Consider the following 26,685-nt stretch of genomic DNA (forward strand, 5'->3'; position numbering starts at 1 on the left):
AAAAAAAAAAAAAAAAAAAAAAAAAAAAAAAAAAAAAAAATCAATAAATAAACTGCTATTCTCTTTTGAGACAACACTGAATATCTCTCATAAAAGCCTCTTTTTGCCTTTAGAAATGAGAAAATCAATCTGCTATCCTGTGAAATCTCACATAAATTCAGAATACAATGGAGTATTCCTTCAGTAATCATAGTCTTTAGCCTGGTGACTTACAATGCCTCAGGAGGGAAAAAAAAAATTGCCTTATGAAAGCAATAAGAAAATGTCTAACAAATGGATGGATATTTAATGAGCAAGATAAAATGCCAAGAAATAGCAAGTGTCTCTTTCTGTCCCATTCAAAAGAATATTCCTAAAACCCCAAACGGTCACACCAGATTACATGAGTAACACTGGTTAGTGTGATGCTATTATATGAAAAATCTGTTGCTAAGCAGGGCAAAAATATGGTTTACATGAAAATGGAATGATCTCTGGTGAATACTGAAAGAAAGTAACAATTTCTATAACCAGAAAAAGAATTTTTACATCACTCCATTTCAACTGCTATAAAACCCCGAGTTGCTTTGACAATTGCTTTTCCCTGCTTTGCTGCTTTTATATCATCCTCATGTCTGCAGCTTTCCATTTACTATATGACAGGGTTTTTGGTTTTTGTTTCTAAGTGTGTTTTTTCCCTCTAAAGCCTAGGCAGAAAATACCAACGTGCTATATCGTTTCTAGGGGCCCACCTTGCAATGTTCATAAAATACATTTTTGGTGCCCCTCTTATAAAAGTCCAATTGGCTTTCTTCCCAGTATAACAGCTGAAAATATAAACAGAGAAGGCCTCATTAATAGTAATTGTAAATGCTGTACTTATTTAGATTTATGGAGCCTGCTGCCACATCCTGTTTGTTATACTGGGAACAGAGCATGCAGCGGCTTCGGTGAGGGAAGGGAAAAACACTTACCTGCATCACAATAAGGAGGTCAAAGACCAAGATAAAAGAAGCAAGGAATGCTCTGGAAACTTCATCACTGGGCAAAAATCCCCGATTCAGCTTGTCCCAGCTGATCCAGTCCGTTGTAATCACAAGTACAACCACAGACGTCAGAGTAAAAAGAACTGTCCTGTAAAGAACAAGACACTCATTAAAGAACATAAGGCATAAAATATAGATACTAGAGAGTGCATGTTATCTGTGTTGTATTAAATGTCTGCCCCTTGGTAACTACCTATCCTAAGGTATATAAGCCAAAAGGAAGATGAAAAAGGTTGGCCGGGCATGGTGGCTCATGCCTGTAGTCCCAGCACTTTCGGAGCCCAAGGCAGGCGGATCACCTGAGGTCAGGAGTTCGAGACCAGCCTGGCCAACATGGTGAAGCCCTGTCTCTACTAAAAATACAAAAAAATTTAGCCAAATGGAGTGGTGTGCTCCTGTAGCCCCAGCTACTTGGGAGGCTGAGGCTGGAGAATCGCTTGAACTTGGGAGGTGGAAGTTGTAGTGAGCCCAGATTACGTCACTGTGCTCCAGTCTGGGTGACAGAGAGAGATTCCATCTCAAAAAAAAAAAAAAAAAAAAAATTAAATGCCTTCTTTGAAAAGCAATTAGGAAAAGTTATAATAGCATCTCTTCCAAGATTTTCCCTAAAGAACATTAAGATAATAATTATGGAACAAATAATTAACAACAATTTTAAAAATGACTTTGGTTAGTGCAGTAAGTGTCCCAAGAAAACACTGTGTGTAGCTCTTAGTAAACCTGTACATTCTTTACTAAGCATAGTGGACATGCAATGTAAGAAGATAAGGCAGATGGTGAATGGGTGAGGAAATCTTTGGATTCCATTATCCTTCTACAAAAGGGAGGGATAGTTACACCAGACTCATCACCATCTCCAAGACTTGATAAGCTCCATACAGGGACCACCTCTAAAAGCCAATAATGTAGCTTGTTCTCATAGGACATACTTCATCCATGGCTTGTGGTCCAGTGACCTTTCTCCATGTCAGAGCACCTACTCCCTGCTATAAGATACTAGGAGCCTGACATTTTCTCTTATCTATCTTTTTAGCCCCCATAAAATCTTGCATAAGTATACACAGATGGAGTTCAATGAGGGTTAGTTGAAACTAAAGCATTTTTAAAAATCAGAAAATTACCCAAATTAGTCTTTAATGCCGACTTTTAAAGTAGATCTGAAATGTGGGTGATGAAAATTTAATCTGCCAGAGAATTGTCCATAATGTAGTCAAGCCTGTGCTTTTCAGGGCTATATTGATGGCTAGATATTGTTTAGAATTATAAGAAGAAAAAAACCAATTATTTGAAATTAACTTAATCAGATAAAAATGCAAGAAAGAAAAAGGAAATAAAGGAAAACAGAAGAAAAAACATAGAGGTGAAATAACATTGTAGAACACATACCCCTTTTGGCAATTAACAAAACTGTTTTTGCCCTCTAATGTCTTATAATAATTGAAATTCATAAAAAATAATATGAATCTTCATAGAATTCTCTTTTCAATTGTACATAGTATAAACCCCTAAACCAAAAATTTGGTTTTCCTTTTCATAATTTCTTATTTGAAGCAAGTTATACTTTGATATAATGGATATAAAGAAATGTTTCTTATATTTTTTCTCCTCATGAATGGAAAGATACATTATTTTTTAAAATTTTAGAAAATAAACATTCCTATTAAAACTCATTATTTTATTAAAATTGCAAACTTTCAAAAGAATTTGACTCATGACCTCTAAAATAAAAAGTACAGATTGTCTCCTGCTATGGTATAGAGTAACTTTGACCACAGAAATTCAAAGGAATTAAATAAGTATGGGAGAAATTCTAACTAATTATTATAACTCAATAGACAGAAATTGCAAGTATAACTCAATAGATAGAAATTGCAAGTATTATATAATAAGAATAGCGGGACTTAAGCAAAATTTTCTCCAGGTTAAGTCTATGTGTTTTTGATTTTGTTTTCTTGAGCTTGAGAAACCTCAAACAACTCTGAATGAAATCACCACAATTTCTTTTTTCAAGAAGGAATATAACAACCTCAATGAAGAATAAATATTGATTATTATTCAAAGTTTTTTGGGTAATAAGGATATTTTCTCATCATTCTTGGCTTTTCATTCTTGGCTTTTCATTTCCCACAAGGATGCTATAAATATATACACTTTACAGGATGCACTCATATGGCTGTATAGGTTGGTAAATAGTTGGGGCCCCAATTTTCTCATGTCCCACTTTCTTTGCCTCCCCAGCCTCCTTCACAGAGCCTCTCACCTACCTGTTATCCAGCACTGCCTGGTTAACCTCTGGTGAAACAAGGGTACTCTAGTACCTCACTCTAGTTCTATGGCCAGTATGTATTCTATTGGTCAGAGCCTGTAGTCCACAGGCTCTGTGATATTTTTAATATCATTACTGCATTTTCACCTGGAACCTCCTTTAGTAAAGACAGTTGATTAAGAAGAATTAATACTCTAATGTTACTTCATAGGTCTAAAAATGTAAACTGATACTGTAAAATTAAATATTTATTCAGAGGCACATTTTTAGGTGTGAAAGTCTAGGAGTTTGGAATAAGTGTCTGCTGAGCAATTGAAACCTCATCTATTACAATATTTATAAAGGAACTATTCTAGGAGTCAGCAAGATAGCAGACTAGGAGATCCTCTACTCATATCCTCCCACAGAATAATAATTTGGCAGCTATTTATGGACAAAAGTGCCTTTTCCTAGCTTTAGGATTCAGATACAAAGTCCAAGACTGATCACGGCTGTCTGAGAGGGCAGGCCTGTACTCAGTCCCCAGGCTTATGAACAGTGGTCCTGGATACAGACCCAGAAACAGCCTCATCCCCCTATGAACTTGGCTACAGCTCCATTTGGTCTTCATCCTGCCACCAGAATCATCCACCAAGGAATGAGGGAGGAGTCATGCCCACATGCACTTTGTACAACAGACCTGCTGATCTCAGCCCCAGCTGTGGACCCTAAAGAGGCCCTGTAATTCAGCTCTAGCCATTCTCACCTGTAGTCTGAAAGCATTTCTGCCCACACAGGGATCTGCCAGGAGATATGCCCATTCATGCCCTGGTGGCAGTCCCACCAACTTTGGTCCCACTGTAGATGCTGAAAGAGCCCTTTAACTTTGTTCCAGCTTCTCTCAGCTGTGATCTGAGAGCAGTTCTGCCCACCAAGGGACTTTATAGAAAACATGCTCATCCATGCTCCCAGAAATGGGCCTCAGGCTGAATATAGATCCTGAAGTAGACCTGTGACCCAGCTCCAGCCCTTCTCAGCTGCAGTCAGGGGCAGTCTTGCCCAGTCAAGAACCTGGCAGGAGGTACATTTGTCTGTGACCCTGGAGAGAGATCTAAAAACACTGAACTCAGCTGTGGACCCTGAAGCACCCCCTGTAACTCAGTTCTAGCCCCTCTCAACCACAGTCCAGGACCAGTTCTGCCTGACCAAGGATCCACCTAATGACCCAGTGGGAGCCCTCCTAAGAACCTGGAGAGAAAGACATCGAATAGCCTACCTGGTAACAGGCCTACCATCTGTGGAGCCAACTGTAGAATCTAAAGCACGCTCTTGCCCTAGTGTCAGTTCTACTGCCCAAAGTCCAATCTGTCTTGAGACCAGACAGGATTCATATACACTCGTGCTCCTTGTAAGAACCAGCAAAAGTCACGTGACCCAGTTAAAATTCCAGTCAACTGTGATCCCACAAGAAATCCTAACAGGCTGGGAACACTATAGAAGAAGATCAACATCCACCAAAGCCAATCTGTAAAGACTTGAACAGGTATTTGTTCCTTCAAATGTAGACACAAATGCAAAGCTACACAGATAATAAAGAATCAGATAAACAAGACACCACAAAAGGAAAGTAGTAAGTGCCAGTAACAACCCCAAAGAAATTGAGATCTATGAACTGTCTGACAGAGAATTCAAAACAATCATATTAAAGAAGATCAATGGGATGGAAAAGGAAACAGACAACTAAATGAAATCAGAAAAAGAATGCATGAACAAAATTAGAAGTTAATAAGAAACAGAAACCATAGAAAAACCCCAGAAATCCTGGATTGAAGAATACAATAACAGAACTGAAAAAATTCAAAAGAGAGTTATATCATATTTAATCATGCAGAAAAAAAATATCAAACTTAAAGACAGGTCACATGAAATTAGCCAGTTATAGGAATGACAATGAAAAAAGAGTAAAGACAGTATACTAGGCCAAGTGGCTCATGCCTGTAATCCCAGCACTTTGGGAGGTCAAGGCAGGTGGATTGCTTGAGGTCAGGAGTTCGAGACCAGCCTGGGCAACACAGTGAAACCCTGTCTCTTAGAAAAAAAGAAAAATCAGCCAGGCATAGTGGCCTGCACCTGCAGTCCCAGCTACTCGGGAGGCTGAGGCAGGAGAATCACTTGAGCCCATGAGGCAAAGGTTGTAGTGAGCCAAGATCACACCACTGAACTCCAGTCTGGGTGACAGAGCAAGACCCTCTCTGAAAAAAATAAATAAATAGCCTGTAATCCCAGCACTTTGGGAGGCCGAAACGGGCGGATTACGAGGTCAGGAGATCGAGACCATCCTGGCCGACACGGTGAAACCCCGTCTCTACTAAAAAATACAGAAAACTAGCCGGGCGAGGTGGCGGGCGCCTGTAGTCCCAGCTACTCGGGAGGCTGAGGCAGGAGAATGGCGTGAACCCGGGAGGCGGAGCTTGCAGTGAGCTGAGATCCGGCCACTGCACTCCAGCCTGGGCGGCAGAGCGAGACTCCGTCTCAAAAAAAAAAATAAAATAAAATAAAAAATAATAATAAATAAATAAATACAATATATATAGAAAGAGAGAATACTAACCTATGGGTACCATCAAGATAATAAATACATGATTTATGAAAGTCACAGGAGAAGAGAGAAAGAAAGAAACAGAAGGCTTAAAGAAATAATGCCTGAAAACTTCCCAGAGGGATACAGACATCCAAATGCATGAAGCTCAAATAATCTAAAGAAGGACCCATTCAGAGAATATTTTTCTGAGACACATTACAGTAGTTCCCCTATATCTGTGGTTTCACTTTCAATGCTTTCATTTACCTACAGTAAGTCAACCACAGTTTGAAAATACTAGATGGAAAATTCCAGAAATAAACAATTCACAAGTTTTACATTGCATTCTGTTCTGAGTAGAGTGATGAAATCTTACTCTATCCTGCTCTTTCTTGTCCAGGATGTGGATTATCCCTTTTTTCAGCATACTGACACTGAGTATGCTACCAGTCATTTAGTCACTTAGTAGCCATCTGTTATCAGATTGACTGTTGTGGTATTGCAGTTTTCCTTGTGTTCAAGTAATACTTATTTTACTTAATAATGGCTCCAAAGCACAAGAGTAGTGATCCTGGAAATTTGGATATGCCAAAGAGAAGCCATCAAGTGAAAAGGTGAAAGCTCTTGACTTAATAAAGAAAGAAAAAAATGGTATGCTGAGTTTCCCAAGATCTATGGTAAGAACAAATCTTCTACCCATGAAATTAAGAAGAAAAAATGTAAATTCATACTAGTTTTGCTGTTGCACCTCAGACTGCAGAAGTTATGGTCACAATGTGTGATAAGCAAAGATGGAAAAGGCATTAAATTTGTTTGTAGAAGACATGAAGAGAAACAGGTTCCAACTGATGGCAATTGGATTCAGTACTATCCACAGTTTCAGGCATCCACTGGGGATCTTAGAATGTATTCCTCACAGATAGAGAGGGAATACTTTATGATCAAATTGACAAAAGTCTTAAACAAAGAGGGAAACTTTAAAGCACCAAGAGAAATGAGACTCATCACAAAGAAGGATACCCCGATAAAACTATTGCTGAACATCTCAATAAAAAACCTTGAAAATCAAGAGAGAGTGGAATGATATATTCAAAGTGTTGAGGAAACGAAGAGTTAAGATAGAATACTGTATCCAACAAGGCTGTCTTTCAGAAATGTAGGAGAGAGAAGGAGTTTTCCACAGAAGCTGAGGCTAAGGGAATTCATTGCCACTAGATCTGACTTTTAAAAGAATGCTAAAGGTAGAACCTAATGCTAAATTGAACTGAAAAGATGCTAATTGACAAAATAAAAATATCTGAATATGTAAAATTCACTAGTAGTTAAAAATAGAGTCAAGTTCAGAATATTGCAATAGTTGTATATAAACCACTTGTAACTTTAGAGTAAAGTGGGGTGGGGGAGGGGGGAGAGATAGCATTAGGAGATATACCTAATGTAAATGACGAGTTAATGGGTGCAGCACACCAACATGGCACAGGTATATATATGGAACAAACCTGCACATTGTGCACATGTACCCTAGAACTTAAAGCATAAAAAAAGTATTAAAATAACTATAGATACACTAATTTGTTAAAGATATACAATCCAAAGAGATGCAGAGTGTGACATCAATAGCATAAAATGTTGACTGGGGAGTAAAAATGTAGCATGTTTGTATGCAACTGAAGTCAAGTTCTTATCAACTTAAAATGGAATGTTATAAGATCATTTATGCAAGCCTCATTGTAACCACAAAGAAAAAACCTCTAGTAGATACACAAAAGACAAAAAGAAAGGAATTAAAATATAGGATTTTAGAAAATCATCAAAATACAAAGGAGTACAGCAGGAGACAAGGAAAGGAACAGAATAGCAAAACATTTTAAAAAGTGGAAGTCATAAGTCTTTACCTATCAATAATTAGTTTAAATATAAATGGATTATATTCTTTCATCTTAAAATGCAGAGTGACTGAATAGATTCAAGAAGCAAAAACTAGAGTCCATTATATGCTTCCTATAAGATCATCATCAGTTTAGTCTTAAGGACACTCATATGCTGAAATGCAGGAATGGGAAAAGATATTCTAATCAAATGGTAACCAAAAGACAGCAGGGGTGGATATATTTAAATGAGACAGAATGGACTTTCAGTCAAAATCTGTTACAAGAAACAAAGAAGGTCATTATATAATAAAAAAGGTCAATATATAAAGAGAATGTAACAATTTCAAATATATATGTATCCAGTACCAGGGCATCTAAACATACAAGGCAACTACTAACAGAACTGAAAACAAGAGACAGCAATACAATAATAATAGGGGACTTCAATTTCTATTTGCACAATGAACAGATCACACAGATCAAAATCAACAACGAAACAATGGACTTGAATAACACCATACGCCAAATGACTAACAAATATATTCAAAACATTCCATCTGAAGCAGTGAAGTGAACCTTCTTCTCCAGCACACATGGAACATTCTTCAGGATAAGATCATATGTTAAACCACAAAACAGAGATTAAAAATTTTTAAAAGACTGAAATCATCTCAAGTATCTTTTCTGACCACAATGGTATGAAACTAGAATCAATAACAGGAAGATTCTGTAAAATTCACAAGCAAATGAAAATTAAACAACATGCAACCTGAACAACCAATGGGTCAAAAAAGAAATCAAAAGGGAAATCAAAAGTATCTTGACACAACAAAAAATAAAAACAGAACATACCCAAACTGATAGGATGCAGTAAATACAGTTCTAAGAGGGAAGTTTATAATAATAACTGCCTATAATAAGAATAAAGGAAGATTCCAAATAAAACACTAAATTTTATACCTCAAGGAACTAGGAAAAGAAGAACAAACTAATGCCAAAGTTACTGGAAGATAGGATGTAACAAAGATCAGAGCAAAAATAAATCAAATAGAGACTAAAAAAACAATGAAATACCAACAAAGCCAAAACGTGGTTTTTTGAAAAGATAAACAAAATTGATAAATTTTTAGCCATACCAACCAAGAAAAAATAAGGGACTCAAATAAAAATATAAATAAAAGGGAAGACATTAGAACTGATACCACAGAAATACAAAGGGTCATAAGAAACTACTCTGAATAATAATATTCCAACAAATTGGATAACCTGTAATAAGGATAAATTCCTAAAAATATACAAGTTACCAAGACTGAATAATGAAGAAGCAGAAAACCTGAACAGACCGATCATTAGTAAGTGATTGAATCAGTAATCAAAAACCTCTAAAGAAAAGTCCAAAACCTGATAGCTTCACAAGTGAATTATATCAGAGATTTAAAGAGGAATTATTATCAATCATTTTCAAATTCTTCTAAAAATTCAGAAGGAGAGGATACCTCCAAACTCATTTTAAGAAGCTAGCATTATTCTGATACTAAAGCCAGATATGGATACTATAAAAAAAGAAAACTATAGGTCAATATTCCTAATGAATATAAATGCAAACATTTTTAAGAAAATGTTATCAAGCCACATTAATAGTACTTTAAATGAATACCATGATCAAATGACATTTATCCTTGGGAAGCAAGGATATGTTAGCTTACACAAATCAAAAAATGTGATGCATCACATTAAGAGAATAAAGGATACAAAGCATATGATCATCTCAAATGCAGAGAAAGCATTTGATAAAATTCAACATTATTCCATGATAAAAACTCTCAACTAATTAGGTATAGAAGAAATGTACCTCAACGGAACTAAGGCTATATATAACAACCTCACAACCAACATCGTACTTAACAGTGAAAAGATGAAAGCTTTTACTGTAAGATCAGGAAGAAGAAAAGATGCCCACTCTCATCATTTCTATTTAACATGGTACTGAAAGTTTAGTCAGAGCAATTAGACAAGAAAATGAAATAAAAGATATCCAATTCAGAAGGGAAAAAGTTAAACTGTTTCTGATTGCAGATAACATGATCTTACATACAGGAAACCCTAAAGACTCCACAAAAAAACAAAACAAAACAGAACTGTTACAACTAATAAACAAATTGAGTAAAGTTGCAGGACAAAAAATCAACAAACAAAAGTTAGCTGTGTTTCTACATACTAATAGTAAGTCATCTATAAGAGAATCAAAACAATCTCATTTACAAAAGAATAACAAAGAATAAAATTCTTGGGAATAAATTTAAACAGAGGTAAAAGATCTGTACACTGAAAATTGTAACATGTTAATGAAAGAAACTGAAGAAGAGACAAATAAATGGAATACTTCCTATCTTCAGAGATGGGAATACTTAATACTGTTAAAATGTCCATATTACCTAAACAAATCTTCAGATTCAATGTAATTCCTATAAAAATTCCAATGTCATTTTTTCAAAGAAATCAGAAAAACTTTTCTAAAATTAATATAAAACTATAGAAGATGGTGAATAGCCAAATGAATCTTGGGAAAGTAGAGCAGGGCCAGGCACAGTAGCTTGTGCCTATAACATCAGTGCTTTGGGAGACCAAGGTAGGAGGATCTCTTGAGACTGGAAGTTCCAGACCACCCTGGTAACATAGTGAGATCTCATTTTTATATTAAAAAATTAATAACTAGCTGGGTATGATGGTGCATGCTTATAGCCCCAGCAACTCCAGAAGCTGAGGTGGGAGGATTATTTGAGTCCGGGAGTTTGAGTTTGCAGTGAGCTATGACTAAGCCATTGCACTGAAGCTCCAGTGACAGAGAGAGACACTTGTCCTTAAAAAATAAAAAAGAACAAAACTGGAGGCGTCACACCTTCTGATTTCAAATTATGTTACAAAGCTATAGTAATCAAAACAGTATGCTACTGGCATAAAAAAAGAGATACATAGACCAATAGAACAGAGAGCCAGAAATAAACCCATACATAGACAGTCAACTAATCTTTGACAAAAGCACTAAGAATACAAACAGAATGGCATTGTGATAAATGAATATCCATATGCAAAAGAAAGAAATCAGACTGCTACCTCATACACAAATATTAACTCAAAATGGATTAAAGACTTAAATGTAAGGCCTGAAAACATAAAACTCTTATAAGAAAACAGGGGAAAAGCTCCTTGACATTCGTATTGGCAATGATTTTTTTTGGATATGACATCAAAAGCAGAGGCAAAAAATAAAAAATAAGCAAATGGGATAATATCAAAGTAAGAAACTTATGCACTGCAAAAGAAACAATCTGACAAGGGGTTAATATTAAAAATATATAAGGAACTCATATAAGTTAATAGCAAAAAATGAAATAACCTGGTTAGAAAATGGGCAAGGGATGTGAATAAACATTCCTCCAAAGAAAACATACAAATGCCCAACAGGTGTATTAAAAGGTGCTTTATCTCACTAATCATCTGGGAAATGCAAATTAAAACTACAATGACATATCACTGTTAGAATGGCTATTATCAAAAAGACAAGTGGTAACAAGTGTTGGTGATGGTGTTAAGAAAAGGGATCCCTAGGCTGGGCGCTGTGGCTGTAATCACAGCACTTTGGGAGGCTGAAGCAGGTGGATCACGAAGGAGTTCAAGACCATCCTGGCCAACATAGTGAAACCCTGTCTCCACCAAAACTACAAAAAATTAGCTGGGCATGGTGATGGGCGCCTGCAACCCCAGCTACTCGGGAGGCTGAGGCAGGAAAATCACTTCAACCCGAGAGGCGGAGGTTGCAGTGAGCTGAGATTGTGCCACTGCACTCCAGCCTAGGCAACAGAGTGAGACTCCATCTCAAAAAAAAAAAAAAAAAAAAGAAAGAAAGAAAAAGAAAAAGAAAAAGAAAAGAAAAGAAAACAGATCCCTTTTACATTGTTAGTAGGAATGGGAATGTAAATTGATTCAGCAAGTATGCAAACAGTAAGGAGGTTCTTCAAAAAACAAAAAATAGAACTACTATACAATCCAGCAATTCCACTTCTGAATATATATCTAAAGGCAATTAAGTCAGTATCTTGATAGATATCTGCACTCTCTTGTTCATATCATTATTCACAATAGACAAGATGTAGAACAACCTAAGTACCTGTTAATGGATGAATGAAGAGAGAAAATGTTACACATACATACACAGACACGCACACAGACACACACACACACACACACAATGGGATAGCATTCAGTCTTAAAAGAGACAAAATCTTTCCATTTGCAACAACATGGATGCACCTGAAGAACATTATGCTAAATGAAATAAGCCAGATATAGAAAGACCCATACTGTATGGTATCACTTATATGTGATATCTGAAAAAGTAGAACTCATAGAAGCAGAGTAGAAGAACAGTTATCAGGGATTAAGAGTGGGGAAAACTGAGAGATGTTGTTTGACGTGTACAAACTTTCAGTTATAAAAAGAATAGGTTCTGAGGATCTAATGTCCAGCATGGATGACTATAATTAATATTACTGAAGTTTTACTTGAAATTCACTAGCAAGGTAGGTATTGAGTGTCTTCACCACATGCGTACATACATGTACACACAATGGTAACTATGTATGATGAATATGTTCATTAATTTGATTGTGTTGATATATGCATAGGTATATCAAATCATGTTCTGTACTTTAAACATATACAGTTTTGTTAATTATACCTCAATAAAGCTGAAAAAGGGAGTAATTCTTATTCATGCTAATAATCTCATTGTGAATAAAGTAATTAAAATTAGTAATTAAAACTTTTTTTATAATTTGATAAGTACTTTGGTAATTAGAATTTATCGTAACATTTTGTGTGAGAGATTCCTGAGGCCAAATCAGCACCAATTCACCTCTTGGATGTTTTCATTATTTGATATATTTATATAAAATAAAATACTCTTTCTAAGAGCTCTTGATAAGTGGTTTTCCGGCTTTATAATGTACTTCCATTTTGACAAAGGGTATTGCTACAGATCTCAGGAAACAGTTACTGGTAACATCTTATTACTCCAAAGGGAAATTAAAGGAGGTATTCTGTCTGATATTTAATATTTAATTCTCCAAAAGGAATAAAAATGGAAATCATTAAATATGAATGCATACAGCTCAGAGAAAAAGACCTAAAAATAAAATCTCAAGAGAATGGAAAAAAGAAAAGAGGGAGCAAAATACTTTTTAATTGGTCATATCACCTCCAAAATTATGCTTAGTGCCTTATGTAGATATAACTGCAGATGCAAATGTATTGCATGCCATTTGTTTTTCTGAGCCACTTCTTGTAAAATTGATAGACTTTACCATGCTACGATAATTTAGCCAAAACCATTAGTTTGAAAGAGCCAGAGCTCAGTTAGTTGGGTTATATAAAGAGTCACTTTTCTGTAAAACTGTCATGAAGGAAAGAGTAATAATAGCAAATTACTGTTTCAGACATATGGCACTTAAGCTAACCACTGGTATAAGGTCTTTATACAAATTAACCACAAATTAACTTATGTAATGTTTACTACTACCCCAATATCATCCCACCCAATTTAAAAGTACTGAAACTGAATCACAGAAAGTTTCAATAACTAAACCAAACTTATAACACATACTTTAAAAATTATATAACATATAAGATAGAAATGATGTAAGATGGTTCAAGTCCAGGCTGACTCATGACAGTTTTTGTCATAAGCACTGCACTGCAATGCCTCTCATAGGAAGCACTTGAATATTACCCTCCTGTTATTATGTTTGTAGCCAGGATTTCATTCCTTTTCATTTTTCATTATAAGTATACTATTGTAAAATCATCATCCAGAAGTACTTAACATTGAAAAGTAAAGCTGACAGAGACTGTCAAGGACTGGCAGGGAACAGTTAAAAAAAATTTTCATGGCAGTGAAAATGGAACTTCATGGATGTTGGCCATCAATGCACCATTCTTGGGTTTTTATTTAACCAATATGGTGGAAAAGGTGTTTAATCTGGACCATACTTCTTGGGGGGGGGGGGGTTTCAATTTCTCTTTTCAAGTAGTATCCAATTAAACAATTATCTGGATTATTTTCCTTTCAGGCTGCAGCCACTGCCAACATGACACCCTGGCTCATCAATTCTACCCCCTCTGGTTTCTGGCCACTAGTCAAATGGAAAGAACTCATACATAATTATCAGCTTCAGTGGCTGGAATCTTCATTATCATGATTCCATATTTCCAGTTAGTCTATTTCCTTTTCCTCAATTGTTGCTAATACCTCTTACGTTAACAGAAATTAGCGTGTGAAACTAAGAAGGGTTAACAGAGCTTTTATAACCCAATGGTTCCTAACCTCTGGGGTGGGCTCCTAAGAATCACAGAGTTGTTGCTAAAGAAGTGTGAATGCATATGTGCACTAAGATGTCGGTAAAGTGAACAAATAAACTGCTTCCATAGAGGTTAGGCCACCTGCTTGTGTCACAGAGGCTGCCAGTTACAGAACTGATGAGCATTTATATCTACTGACACTAAGGATTTGCTTTGTAGTAGAGTTCAAGTTTTATAATAGACCACTTTTTCTGTTCAGCTAAAAATCTGCAGAAATTCTCAAAAATGTAATACCATCTTGATACCATTTGTTGGAAACATCCATTTTAGAGCCTACTCAATTGTTTACTGTATATGGGATTAGAGACATAGTAGTAGCACATGTAAATAAATCCAGATAATCTCCCAAAACAAGGTTTAATTCATAGTCTTAACTGCTCCTTTATTCCAACTCCTGGGTTTTCTAAAATACGGAACTTTTACTTTAGGTATCTAAATTTATGGATATTGTTTTCTTTCATTCATTACCACTTAAGATAGACTTCCTGAGTAGTCAGCCTGAAAGCAGTCATTAAATCAAAGAGAGAAGAAGTGGCATTAGGTTTAGATAATTCACAAAGGGCTACTCATTTATGGTGGTTAACTATCATGCAATTTAATTTTCATTACACTGGTAGCAAAAATGTGCAGAATTACCTAATATAAGCTGATTGCCAAAATTTGATGATTTTTTTCTATCAAAAATAGAAACTTCATGTGATTCGACATAATAAATGTATTTTATGTGTTTTAATACATTAACTATTATTCATGTTCTAAATGTTTATAATCTGATTCCAGTCATGAATATCATATTCCTTATGTTCATGTTACACAGTTACTATGAGATCTTAAGGGAAATAAAAATAACTTTTATTTCTTTTTACAATACTAATGTTAAAATGTTGGAGTGCAACCAAAAAAAGCCAAATAATGCATCTGTTTCTTACAGAAAAATAAAAGTCTGTGAATCTTATTAAAATGGAAAGGTTTAAAGTTAACACTACAATAAAAGAATGCATGAAGCGGGATAACAAACTAAATTTTACAATTAAATTATGATATAGTCTCACATACGAAAATGCTAAATACATGAAACAAAATGTGGCATTACAATGGAATTTAAAACCATTAAATGTCCTAATTTCTAACCATGTTATTTATGAGAAAAAAATAAAACAGGCAAAAAGCAGAAGAATGCTTTCCTTCATTTTTCACTGCAAAACCAAGAATCAGTTCAAACATTCAGTTGCCTGTGAACACTAAGTACCAGCACACTGAAGTCACAGATGGCCATGAAAGAATGCCAACACTTTTCATTTTGCTTGTTTTAATGATCAATATTGCCACTGCAACTCTGTAAGAAAAGCAATCACCACTCATGAACTCAAGCCAGTTTATCCTGAAATATGTGGGTTTACGGAACCCTGAAGCCCAGCTCATGAGGTCAACGTTGCTGTTTAGGAAGTGGGGAAGGAAGTGATTTGGTTCCCTTCTGGTTTCCTACTCTTGAAATGAGGAAACATCAAGGGAGCACAAAGGTAATGTTTGCCAAGTGACCTAGTGAAAGATTACAGCTTTTCCATATGGCTTTCAGTAAGTAAATGCTGCTGCTGGTTTTTGGCCAACCTGAACACATTTGTTAAGATAGCATCCTTGAGAATGGAGATGAAGTTATGAACTTATCTTGTTTGTGGCTCCATTGAGATCTGGAGTCTGTAAAGGAAATTACTAGACTCTAATGTTGTCCATTAAAATACACTTTTATGTGCTACTTATCTTTGTGTATCTCTATTACTTCAACAAGAAAAGAACCCTGAGCACAGCAGCACCTCAAAAGTGTAAACAAAATAAAAAGAAGGAAACAACTTGGTAACACTTGTTCTTGACAGGCCATAAAAGAGGTGGCTGAAAAGATACCTCTGGGTTGGAGCATTTGATCATTCAGGTTGTAATGTATGTGAACAGTGTCCCAGCATCCTAATCTATGTAATAACAATGTCCCCTGGAGTTCTGCAGTGCCCAGTCACTGCAACTATGTTGGACCCCGCACACTGGCAATCTCTATATAAAAAGTGATGATTGAAATAATTGTATTTAGTGGCTGGAATTCCACTACCTATATCTGAAGGATGTTAGTTTACTGAGAGGCGCTTAAAAGTAGCTTATTGGTATAGAACATAGTTAATCTTGGTTAGGAAGAACCATTTTAGTTTCTCTGTGTTTCACAGTTTTGGGGTGTAGAATAAAAAATAGGAAAAAAAATACCTAGTAGACTGCAAAGCCATTAGGAGATGGCCTAAGCCATTTATTATTGATTACCAATGACTGGTACATTGCTGCTGCTTAACAACTAGTTGAATGAATAAATTCATCTATTTGACCTGAGGTGGAAAATGTTCATCCTTTATCATCCACCAAGCTCAGATGCTACTGCAAATAGTGGTACATTCCTCTTTACAAAGCAAAGAGGGCTGTGCATTGCAAAACTAGGTTAGATGGACCTAATGGGCATGTTAATCCTGTGTGTCTCTTAGTTAACTCACCAGCCCAATTTTTCTTACTACTGAATTACCTTGTACATGCTAAATAATTCACCAGTTCAACAGAGGGAAATTGTATTAGTCTGTTTTCACACTGCTACTAAAGACATACCAGGGACTGGACTGAAAAAGAGATTTAATTGGTTTTAGAGTTCCACATGGCTGGGGAGGCTTCAGAATCATGGCGGGAGGTGAAATGTAGTTTTTGTTTTTTTGTTTGTTTTTTGAGACAGAGTCTCACCCTGTCACCAGGCTGGAGTGCAGTGGCATGATCTGGGCTCACTGAAACCTCCACTTCTTGGGTTCAAGCAATTCTCCTGTCTCAGCCTCCCGAGTAGCTGGGACTACAGGCACACACCACCATGCCCAGCTAATTTTTGTATTTTTAGTAGAGATGGGGCTTCACCATGTTGGCCAGGATGGTTTCCATCTCTTGACCTCATGATCTGCCTGCCTTGGCCTCCCAAAGCGCTGGGATTACAGGTGTGAGCCACCACACCCGGCCAAAAGGCACTTATTACATGGCAGCAGCAAGAGAAAAATGAGAAAGACACGAAAGTGGAAACTCTGATAAACACATCAGATCTCGTGAGACGTATTTACCCTATCATGACAGTAGCACAGGAAAGAACAGCCCCCATGATTCAATTACCTCCCCCTGGGTCTCTCCCACAACATGTGGGAATTCTGGGAGCTACAATTCAAGTTGAGATTTGTGTGGGGACACAGCCAACCCATATCATTCTGCCACTGGCTCCTGCCAATCTCATGTCCTCAAATTTCTAAACCAATCATGCCTTCCCAACAGTCTCCCAAAGTCTTAACTCTTTAACCCAGAAGTCCACAATGTAAAGTCTCATCTGAAACAAGGCCAGTCCCTTCCATCTATGAGCCTGTAAAATCAAAAGCAAGCTAGTAACTTCCTAGATACAATGGGGGTACAGGTATTGGTTAAATACAGCTGTTCCAAATGGGAGAAATTGGCCAAAACAAAGGGGTTGCAGAGGCCATGCAAGTCCAAAATTCAGTGGGGCAGTCAAATTTTAAAACTTCAAAATGATCTCCTTTGACTCCAAGTCTCACATTCAGGTCACGCTGATGCAAGAGGTAGGTTCCCATGGTCTTGGGCAGCTCCACTCCTGTAGCTTTGGAGTGGACAGACTCTCTTTTGGATGCTTTCATGGGCTGGCATTCAGTGTTTGTGGCTTTTCCAGGAGCATAGTGCAAGCTGTTGGTGGGTCTACAATTCTGGGGTCTGGAGGACTGTGGCCCTCTTCTCACAGCTCCACAAGGCAGTGCCCCAGTAGGGCCTCTGTGTGGGGGCTCCGACCCCACATTTCCCTTCTGCACTGCCCTAGCAGAGGTTCTCCAAGAGGGCCTCGCCCCTGCAGCAAACTTTTGCCTGGGAATCCAGGCATTTCCATACATCTTCTGAAATCTAGGCAGAAGTTCCCAAACCTCAATTCTTGACTTCTGTGTACCCACAGGCTCAACACCATGTGGAAGCTGCCAAGGTCTGGGGCTTCCACCCTCTGAAGCTACAGCCTGAGCTGGACATTGGCCCCTTTCAGTCATGGCTGGAGTGGCTGGGATACAGGGCACCAAGTCCCTAGGCTGCAAACAGCATGGGGACCCTAGGCCCAGCCAACGAAACCACTTTCCTCCTGGGCTTCCGGACCTGTGATGGGGGTGCTGCTGTGAAGGTCTCTGACATGGCCTGGAGATATTTTACACATGGTCTTGGGGATTCACATTAGGCTCCATGCTACTTATGCAAATTTCTGCAGCTGGCTTGAATTTCTCCCCAGAAAATGGGTGTTTCTCTTCTATCACATAGTCAGGCTGCAAATATTGCAAACTTTTATGCTCTGCTTCCCTTATAAAACTGAATGCCAAGTCACTTCTTGAATGCTTTGCTGCTTAGAAATTTCTTCTGCAGACACCCTAAATAATCTTTCTCAAGTTTAAAGTTCCATAGATCTCTAGGGCAGGGGCAAAATGCTGCCAGTCTCTTTGCTAAAACATAACAAGAGTCACCTTTACTCCAGTTCCCAACAAGTTCTTCACCTCTACCTGGACCTTACTGTCCATATCACTATCAGCATTTTGGGCAAAGCCATTCAATAAGTCTCTAAGAAGTTCCAAACTTTCCCATATTTTCCTGTCTTCTTCTTCTGAGCCCTCCAAACTGTTCCAACCTCTGCCTGTTACTCAGTTCCAAAGTCACTTCCACATTTTTGGGTATCTTTTCAGCAACATCCCACTCTACTGGTACCAATTTACTGTATGATGGCAACAAGAAAAAAATGAGAAAGAAGCAAAATCAGAAACCCCTGATAAACCCATCAGTTCTTGTGAGACTTATTCACTGTTATGAGAATAGCAAGGGAAAGATCGGCCCCCATGATTCAATTACCTGCCCTTGTATCCCTCCTACAACATGTGGGAATTCCAGGAGCTACAATTCAAGTTGACATTTGGGTGGGGACACAGCCAAATCATATCAGAAATATACAAAATATTCTCTATTAATCATTACCCCAGGAATAAAATATTACTGCAAGATTGGTAACAAAAGTCATAATAAAGATATGGCAATACATTAATGCCCATTAATATAGACAATGCCAGGAAGAACTATATCCATTATTATTCATTTAGTGAAAATAAAATGATACCTACAATACTCCAAACATTGTCTCGACTTTTAAAAATGCAAAGTAGAATATTCTTAACTAACTGTATCAAGTTGCATCTTTTACCTGTTGTTAAAAGTACTTTAAAAAAGAAAAGAAAAAGTAGGATGATGTCAAATGGCAGTGAACAGGACAAAAGCATGTTTTATTTGATTTCTAAATAGGATGAATTTATATACTGGATTAAAAATAAGGTTCTGATAAAATTTTGTGACTTTGATGAAGACAAAGTGTTTACATAAATCAAGGCTAAGAACAACAGTATGTTTGAGTTGCATCTCAAACATCTCTTGAAGAGGATATAGCATCATGAGACTTTCCACCAAGAAACATATTTTGATAACTCCCCATAAGTACCCCCAAAAGAGACAATGTTTTCCATGATAAGGGCCGCATGACACAATGGCTAGGAAGGCAGATATTATAAACATAAAATAATTTTCTGTTGTGAAAGAAAACTATAAAATAAACAGAAGTAACACAAAAAAATCCCTGAAATTATACACATATATTTAAAGGATGTAATGTCTTGCCACAATGAAAGATCAAAAAATTAATATTAGGATTCATATAGGACACATTTCACTCTTAAATTCTAAGGCGAAAGATTTTTTAAAGCATCTAATGCTTTATTACTGTAGAAATATACTTAGTTTCCCTTGGGAACTTGTGAATATGCTGACTTATTTAAGACTAATTCAGGAAAAACTGCGGAAACAACCATACGTCACTCAAAAACAAGGAAAATGCATGATAGCACTTGTGATCGGGGGACCCACTTATCAGCCTGATTGAGTTAAGAATTGATTGTTGGCATTTTAAAGGCAAATCATCAACCTTGTTTGGTAAACCCAGTGGAGAATTTTAAAGCTATATAAAAAGTGTAATTTCATCAAAATTTAGAAATTCTCTTAACAGAAAATGTTACTTCAGGTAATGTGAAAGATTGGAAAATAGGATTGCTTTTTGAATTTGAAAGTTATATTGTCATGTAGGCAAGGGCACAGAGAATTCAGGAAACATTTTTTGAGCAAATTCCATGATAAACACACATAGCTAAAATATAGAGACATGGGCATGACCTCTGCCCTTAAGTAACTTGCTGTCAATTGAAGGATGCCAATATATACACAACTAATCATACCTCAGGAAAAAAAATGATGTTATACAAGTTTCTAAGAATATCTGATTGATTTTTATCCATGTATGAAGGGTGGCTGAGAGTTCTGATTACATTAGACCTAAAAGATGAATAAATTTCCACAGTAGAAAGGATACTGCAGGCAGGAAGATAAATTTGAAAGGAAAATTGAAATTGTAGTGGGTGGGTAGTAAAACATCGGAGAAGAATGGCAGATATTTCCACAGTTTCTAGACTATGTGAATAAAAGAACTGTGAAACCATTAACTGAACTGGGAAACTGGAAAGAAAATAGAAATAAAATATGAATTTGGTTTTGCACTGATGGTTAAATTTAAGAACTGGCAGGACATCTATATAGGCATTAACAACAGTCAGCTGGAGATAGGAATCTAGACCAAGAAAAGATCAGGGCCTGAATTTTGAATCTTTCAAATAAAAGTTAAAGTCATAATGATGAATGAATTTTTCAGGTAAAAAAATAAAAATAAAAAGTGTATATAGGGGAAAACAAACATAGAATATTGAATATTACTGCTTTTTATGGTGTATTCAGAGACAGATTGAGACTAATAAGGTGTAGCCAGAGATAGCTTAAGAAATCCAGAGAAAACCAGTAAAAAGCTAGCGAAGGAGAGAATTTCAGGAACAAACTAGTGGCCAAAAACTCCAAAAACCACATAGAGGTTTTACAGGATAAAGACTAAAGATGGACCACTGTTGAAGACATTTCCTTCTTCAACACAAGATTGTTTTGAAAATTGTAGGCTGAACACGGTGGCTCACGCCTGTAATCCCAGCACTTTGGGAGGCCCGGGTGGGTGGATCACCCGAGCTCAGGAGTTCAAGACCAGCCTGAGCAACACGGGGAAACCCTGTCTCTACTAAAATACAAAATACTAGGCGGGCATGGTGGCATGCGCCTGTAATCTCAGCTTCTCAGGAGTCTGAGGCAGGAGAATCGCTTGAACCTGGGATGCGGAGGTTGCAATGAGCCGAGATTATGCCACTGTATTACAGCCTGCGCAACAGAGCAAGACTCCATCTCCACACAAAAAAAAAAATTTGCAAACTTGGATGTAAATATAGTTTCAGATATTTTCCTTGTAAATTCAGATATGGGCTTAATTTGTGTTCTGCTCCCAGGGTCTCTCTTGGTACGGGGGAAGAGAAAAAAAATTATTTGGATAATTTATTTTAAAAAATTTGGCTGCAACTGGCCAAGTAATTTACAACTTTATTACAGTTTACCCAAATACCAGAAGCAAAGGTATTTAGTACTTTAATTTTCCACTATGTTCATGAATGGAGAAGGGCATTCAAAACTCATCCAGGCATATTAAAAAGCTACCTAATATCAAGTCATTCTACTTTGTAAAAACATATTTCTCAGTCATAGCTTTTGACTTTGACTTTATCATTTCCTTATTAAGAGAAAGTAGTTGGCATTAATATTTTGAGGAACAATTATATATGGGCACAAAATTATAAGACACAAATACATCTACTCTTGAGCACTTTATAACATAATTAGGGAAATGGGCTATAATTTAATTAGGTAGAGAAGACGATCATGTACTTCTAACTGTAATGAGGAATAAACGAAAGTCTCAAGAAGGCACTAAAATTATCCATTGCCTTAAAGAAAGAGCAAATAAAATCAAGAGAAAGGATCATGTTATATCTAGGGATAAAATTAGCAGGAATTAACACCATTGTGTTATGAGGAAGTGGATACATCTGTCTAGACAAGAAAAAGGATAGGGGATATGGATTGGGTTAGATCCATGCTTATTCAAGCAAAACAGGGTTAGATATTTAAGGGCAAAGCCATATTTCTGATGGACTTAAAATTCTTAAATTCTTAAAATTGTTCAATGAAGACTTTTTTTTAAATTATACTTTAAGTTCTACGGTACATGGGCACAACGTGCAGGTTTGTTACATATATATACATACATGTGCCATGTTGGTGTGCTGCACCCATTAACTCATCATTTACATTAGGTATATCTCCTTATGCTATCCCTTCCCCCCCCATAATAGGCCCCGGTGTGTGATGCTCCCCCATTCCTGTGTCCAAGTGATATCATTGTTCAATTCCCACCTATGAGTGAGAACATGTGGTATTTGGTTTCTCGTTCTTGCAATAGTTTGCTGAGAATGATGGTTTCCAGCTGCATCCATGTCCTTACAAAAGACATAAACTCATCCTTTTTTATGGCTGCATAGCATTCCATGGTGTATATGGGCCACATTTTCTTAATCCAATCTGTCACTGATGGACATTTGGGTTGATTCCAAGTCTTTGCTATTGTGAATAGTGCCACAATAAACATATGTGTGCATGTGTCTTTATAGCAGCATGATTTATAATCCTTTGGGTATATACGCAGTAATGTGATGGCTGGGTCATATGGTATTTCTAGGTCTAGATCCTTGAGGAATCGCCATACTGTTTTCCACAATGGTTGAACCAGTTTACAGTCCCACCAACAGTGTAAAAGTGTTCCTGTTTCTTCATATCCTCTCCAGCACCTGTTGTTTCCTGACTTTTTAATGATTGCCATTCTAACTGGTGTGAGATGGTATCTCATTGTGGTTTTGATTTGCATTTCTCTGATGGCCAGTGATGACGAGCCTTTTTTCATGTGCCTGTTGGCTGTATGCATGTCTTCTTTTGAGAAATGTCTATTCATATCCTTTGCCCACTTTTTGATGGGGTTGTTTGTTTGTTTCTCGTAAATTTGTTTGAGTTCTTGGTAGGTTCTGGATATTAGCCCTTTGTCAGATGAGTAGATTGCAAAAATTTTCTCCCATTCTGTAGGTTGCCTGTTCACTCTGATGGTAGTTTCTTTTGCTGTGCAGAAGCTCTTTAGTTTAATTAGATCCCATTTGTCCATTATGGCTTTTATTTTTTAATACTATCACAAGAACAGAAAACCAAGTATCACATGTTCTCACTCATAGGTGGGAATTGAACAATGAGATCACTTGGACTCTGGAAGGGGAACATCACACACTGGGGCCTATTATGGGGCAGGGGGAGGGGGGAGGGATGGCATTGGTAGAGATAGCTGATGCAAATGACGAGTTGATGGGTGCTGATGAGTTGGGTGCAGCACACCAACAGGCACAAGTATACATATGTAACAAACCTGCACGTTGTGCACATGTACCCTAGAACTTAGAGTATAATAAAAAAATTACTATTATTTTATAAAACTGGAAAAATAAAAGAATGTATTAAAATAGTCAGCAGACAATTCTACTTAAGCCAAACAGAAGACCCAGCCATGTCTCAACAAACTTTTGACCTACAGAACCGTGAAAAAAATAAATGGATCTTTTTTTTTTTAAGACATCAAGATTCTCATAATTTGTTACGCAGTAACAGAAACTTAATACAGCTTTAGAAATTTCGGATACTTGGGATCCTAAAATCATTGTTCATTAGAAACATTTCCTAGTCCAGATATAGAAAAGAAATGTTTAGCTCTTGACAGCTTTGATAATTAAGATCAACTAAAAAGGATTACCTATACAAACTGGAAAATAAACCTCGGCTTAAGCAAAAACATGTATTCACAGGAAAATGCTCATTGAATTAGAAAACAAAAATTAGCATTGAAAGAAAATCTTGTCTAGCTACTGTCTTCAATTGTATAAATAATTGTTCAAGGAAGGCTGTATCTACTTCTTTTCCCAAAATTTCACAAGAAAGAATAATGCCTTCAAAATTCATCCAGGCATATTAAAATGCTACCTAATATCTAAATGCAATTTCTCTTAGCTAAATTTAACCACCACAGCCCTAGAAGATTACTAGTCAGGTTCCACACCCACACACACACACACACAGACTTTTCATGTATTTAAAAAGAACAACTCAAAGGAAAAAACAGGTCTAGCTAACAGACATAGCTCATACTAATTACTTTTTAAACCAAACTTATTTATTTGCTTTTAGATTGATAAGTAAAAATTGTATATATTTATGGCATATAACATGATGCTTTGATATATGTATACAATACAATGTAGAATGGCTCGATCAAGCTATTTGACATATGTATTATTATCTCTCAGATTTATTTTTTGTGGTGATATCACTTAACCTACTCTCTTAGAAATTTTGAAGTATACAACATATTGTTATCAACTATAGATACCATGATATATAATAGATGTATTAAACTTCTTCCTCCTGTCCAACTGAAATTTTTTGTCCTTTGACCAACATCTCCCCAGTTCCCTCACCCCCAGCTGCTGATACCCATTTTATTCTCTTTTTCTATGAGTTCAAGTTTTCAGATTTCACTTCTAAGTGAGATCATGCTATATGTGTGTTACTGTGCCTAGCTTATTTTGCTTAACACATTGTCCTCCAACTTCATCCATATTGTTGCAAATGATAGGATTTCTTTCTTTTTAAAAGTTGAATACTATTCTGTTCTGTATACATGCCACATTTTCTTATCCATTCATCCACTGATGGACACTTAGGTTGATTCCATATCTTGGCTAGTGTGAGTAACGAACACTACTGCAATGAATATGGCAGTGCAGATATCTCTTTGACATACTCATTACATATCCTTTGGATATATACCCAGTAGAGGGATTGCTTGATCACATGATAGTTCTATTTTTAATTTTTGTGGGTACATAGTAGGTATATATATTTATGGGATACATAAAATGTTTTGATACAGGCATGCAATGCATAATGATCACGTCATAAAAATTGGACTATCCATCCCCTCAAGCATTTATGCCTGTGTTACAAACAACACAATTATACTATTTCAGTTATTTTTAAATGTACAATTATTGTTGACTATAGTTACCCTTTTGTGCTATAAAATAGTAGTAGGTCTTATTCATTCTTCCTAACTATCTTTATTATACCCATTAACCATTCCCACCTCCCCACCCCCATTAGCCTTTTCAGCCTCTAGTAACCATCCTTCTACTCTCTATGTCCATGAGTTCAATTGTTTTGATTTTTAGATCCCACAAATAAGTGAAAACATGCGATGTTCGTATTTGTGTGCTTGGCTTATTTCACTTAACATAATGATCTCTAGTTCCATCCATGTCATTGCAAATCACAGGATCTCATTCTTGTTTATGACTGAATAGTACTCCATTATGTATATGTACCACATTTTCTTTATCTGTCCATCTGTTGATGAACACTTACATTGCTTCCAAATCATGGCTATTGTGAACAGTGCTGCAACAAATATGGGACTGCAGATATCTCTTTGATATACTGATTTCCTTTCTTTTGGATATATACCTAGTAGTGGGATTGCTTGATTATATGGTAGCTCTATTTTTAGCTTTCTGAAGAGCCTCCAAACTGTTCTCCAGAGTGGCTACACTAATTTACATTGCCACCAACAGTGTATGAGGGTTCCCTTTGATCCACATCTTCATTATTTGTTATTGTCTGTCTTTTGGATAGAAACTGTTTTAACTGGGCTGAGACGACATCTCACTACAGTTCTGATTTGCATTTCTTTGATGATAAATGATGTTGAGCACCTTTTCACCTGCCTGTTTGCCATCTGCATGTCTTCTTTTGAGAAATGTCTACTCAAAACGTTTGCCCATTTTTTGATCGGGTTATTCAACTTTTTTTCTATAGAGTGGTTTGAACTCCTTATATGTTCTAGTCATTCATTCATTGTCAGATAGGTAGTTTGTAAACATTTTCTCCCATTCTGTGGGTTTTTTACTTTGTTGATTGTTTCCACCACTGTGCAGAAGCTTTTTAACTTCATGTGATCCCATTTGCCAACTTTTGCTTTGGTTAACTTTGCTTCTGGGGTATTACTCCAGAAAACTTTTTCCCAGACCAATGTTCTGGAGAGTTTCCCCAATGTTTTCTTATTAGTAGTATCATAGGCTGAAGTCTTAGATTTAAGTCTTTAATCTATTTTGATATGATTTTTATGTGGTGAGAGATAGGGGTCTAGTTTCATTCTTCTGCTTATTTATATCCAGTTTTCCTAGCTCCATTTATTGAAGAGACTATATTTTTCAAAGTGTATGTTCTTGGCACATCTATTAAAAATGACTACACTGTAGCTGTCTGAATTTGTTTCTGGGTTCTCTATTCTGTTCCATTGGTATATGTGTCTGTGTTTATGCCAGTACTATGCTGTTTTGGTTACTA

General features: G+C 36.5%; 1 protein-coding gene across 1 annotated transcript in view; it reads right to left on the reverse strand.

Annotated features, from left to right (window-relative positions):
- The window catches only part of LOC112617278 (transmembrane protein 117), a gene marked incomplete at its 3' end in the record, with an annotated part of 544,094 nt that overhangs the window by 82,845 nt on the left and 434,564 nt on the right, over nt 1–26,685 (reverse strand). Inside the window, exon 6 of the mRNA XM_025374027.1 lies at nt 954–1,113. Coding sequence (XP_025229812.1) covers nt 954–1,113 — 160 coding nt within the window. The remainder of the gene's footprint in view (nt 1–953; nt 1,114–26,685) is intronic.

Source organism: Theropithecus gelada, unplaced genomic scaffold, assembly GCF_003255815.1.
Source record: "Theropithecus gelada isolate Dixy unplaced genomic scaffold, Tgel_1.0 HiC_scaffold_15989, whole genome shotgun sequence".
Classification (NCBI taxonomy): Eukaryota; Metazoa; Chordata; class Mammalia; order Primates; family Cercopithecidae; genus Theropithecus; species Theropithecus gelada.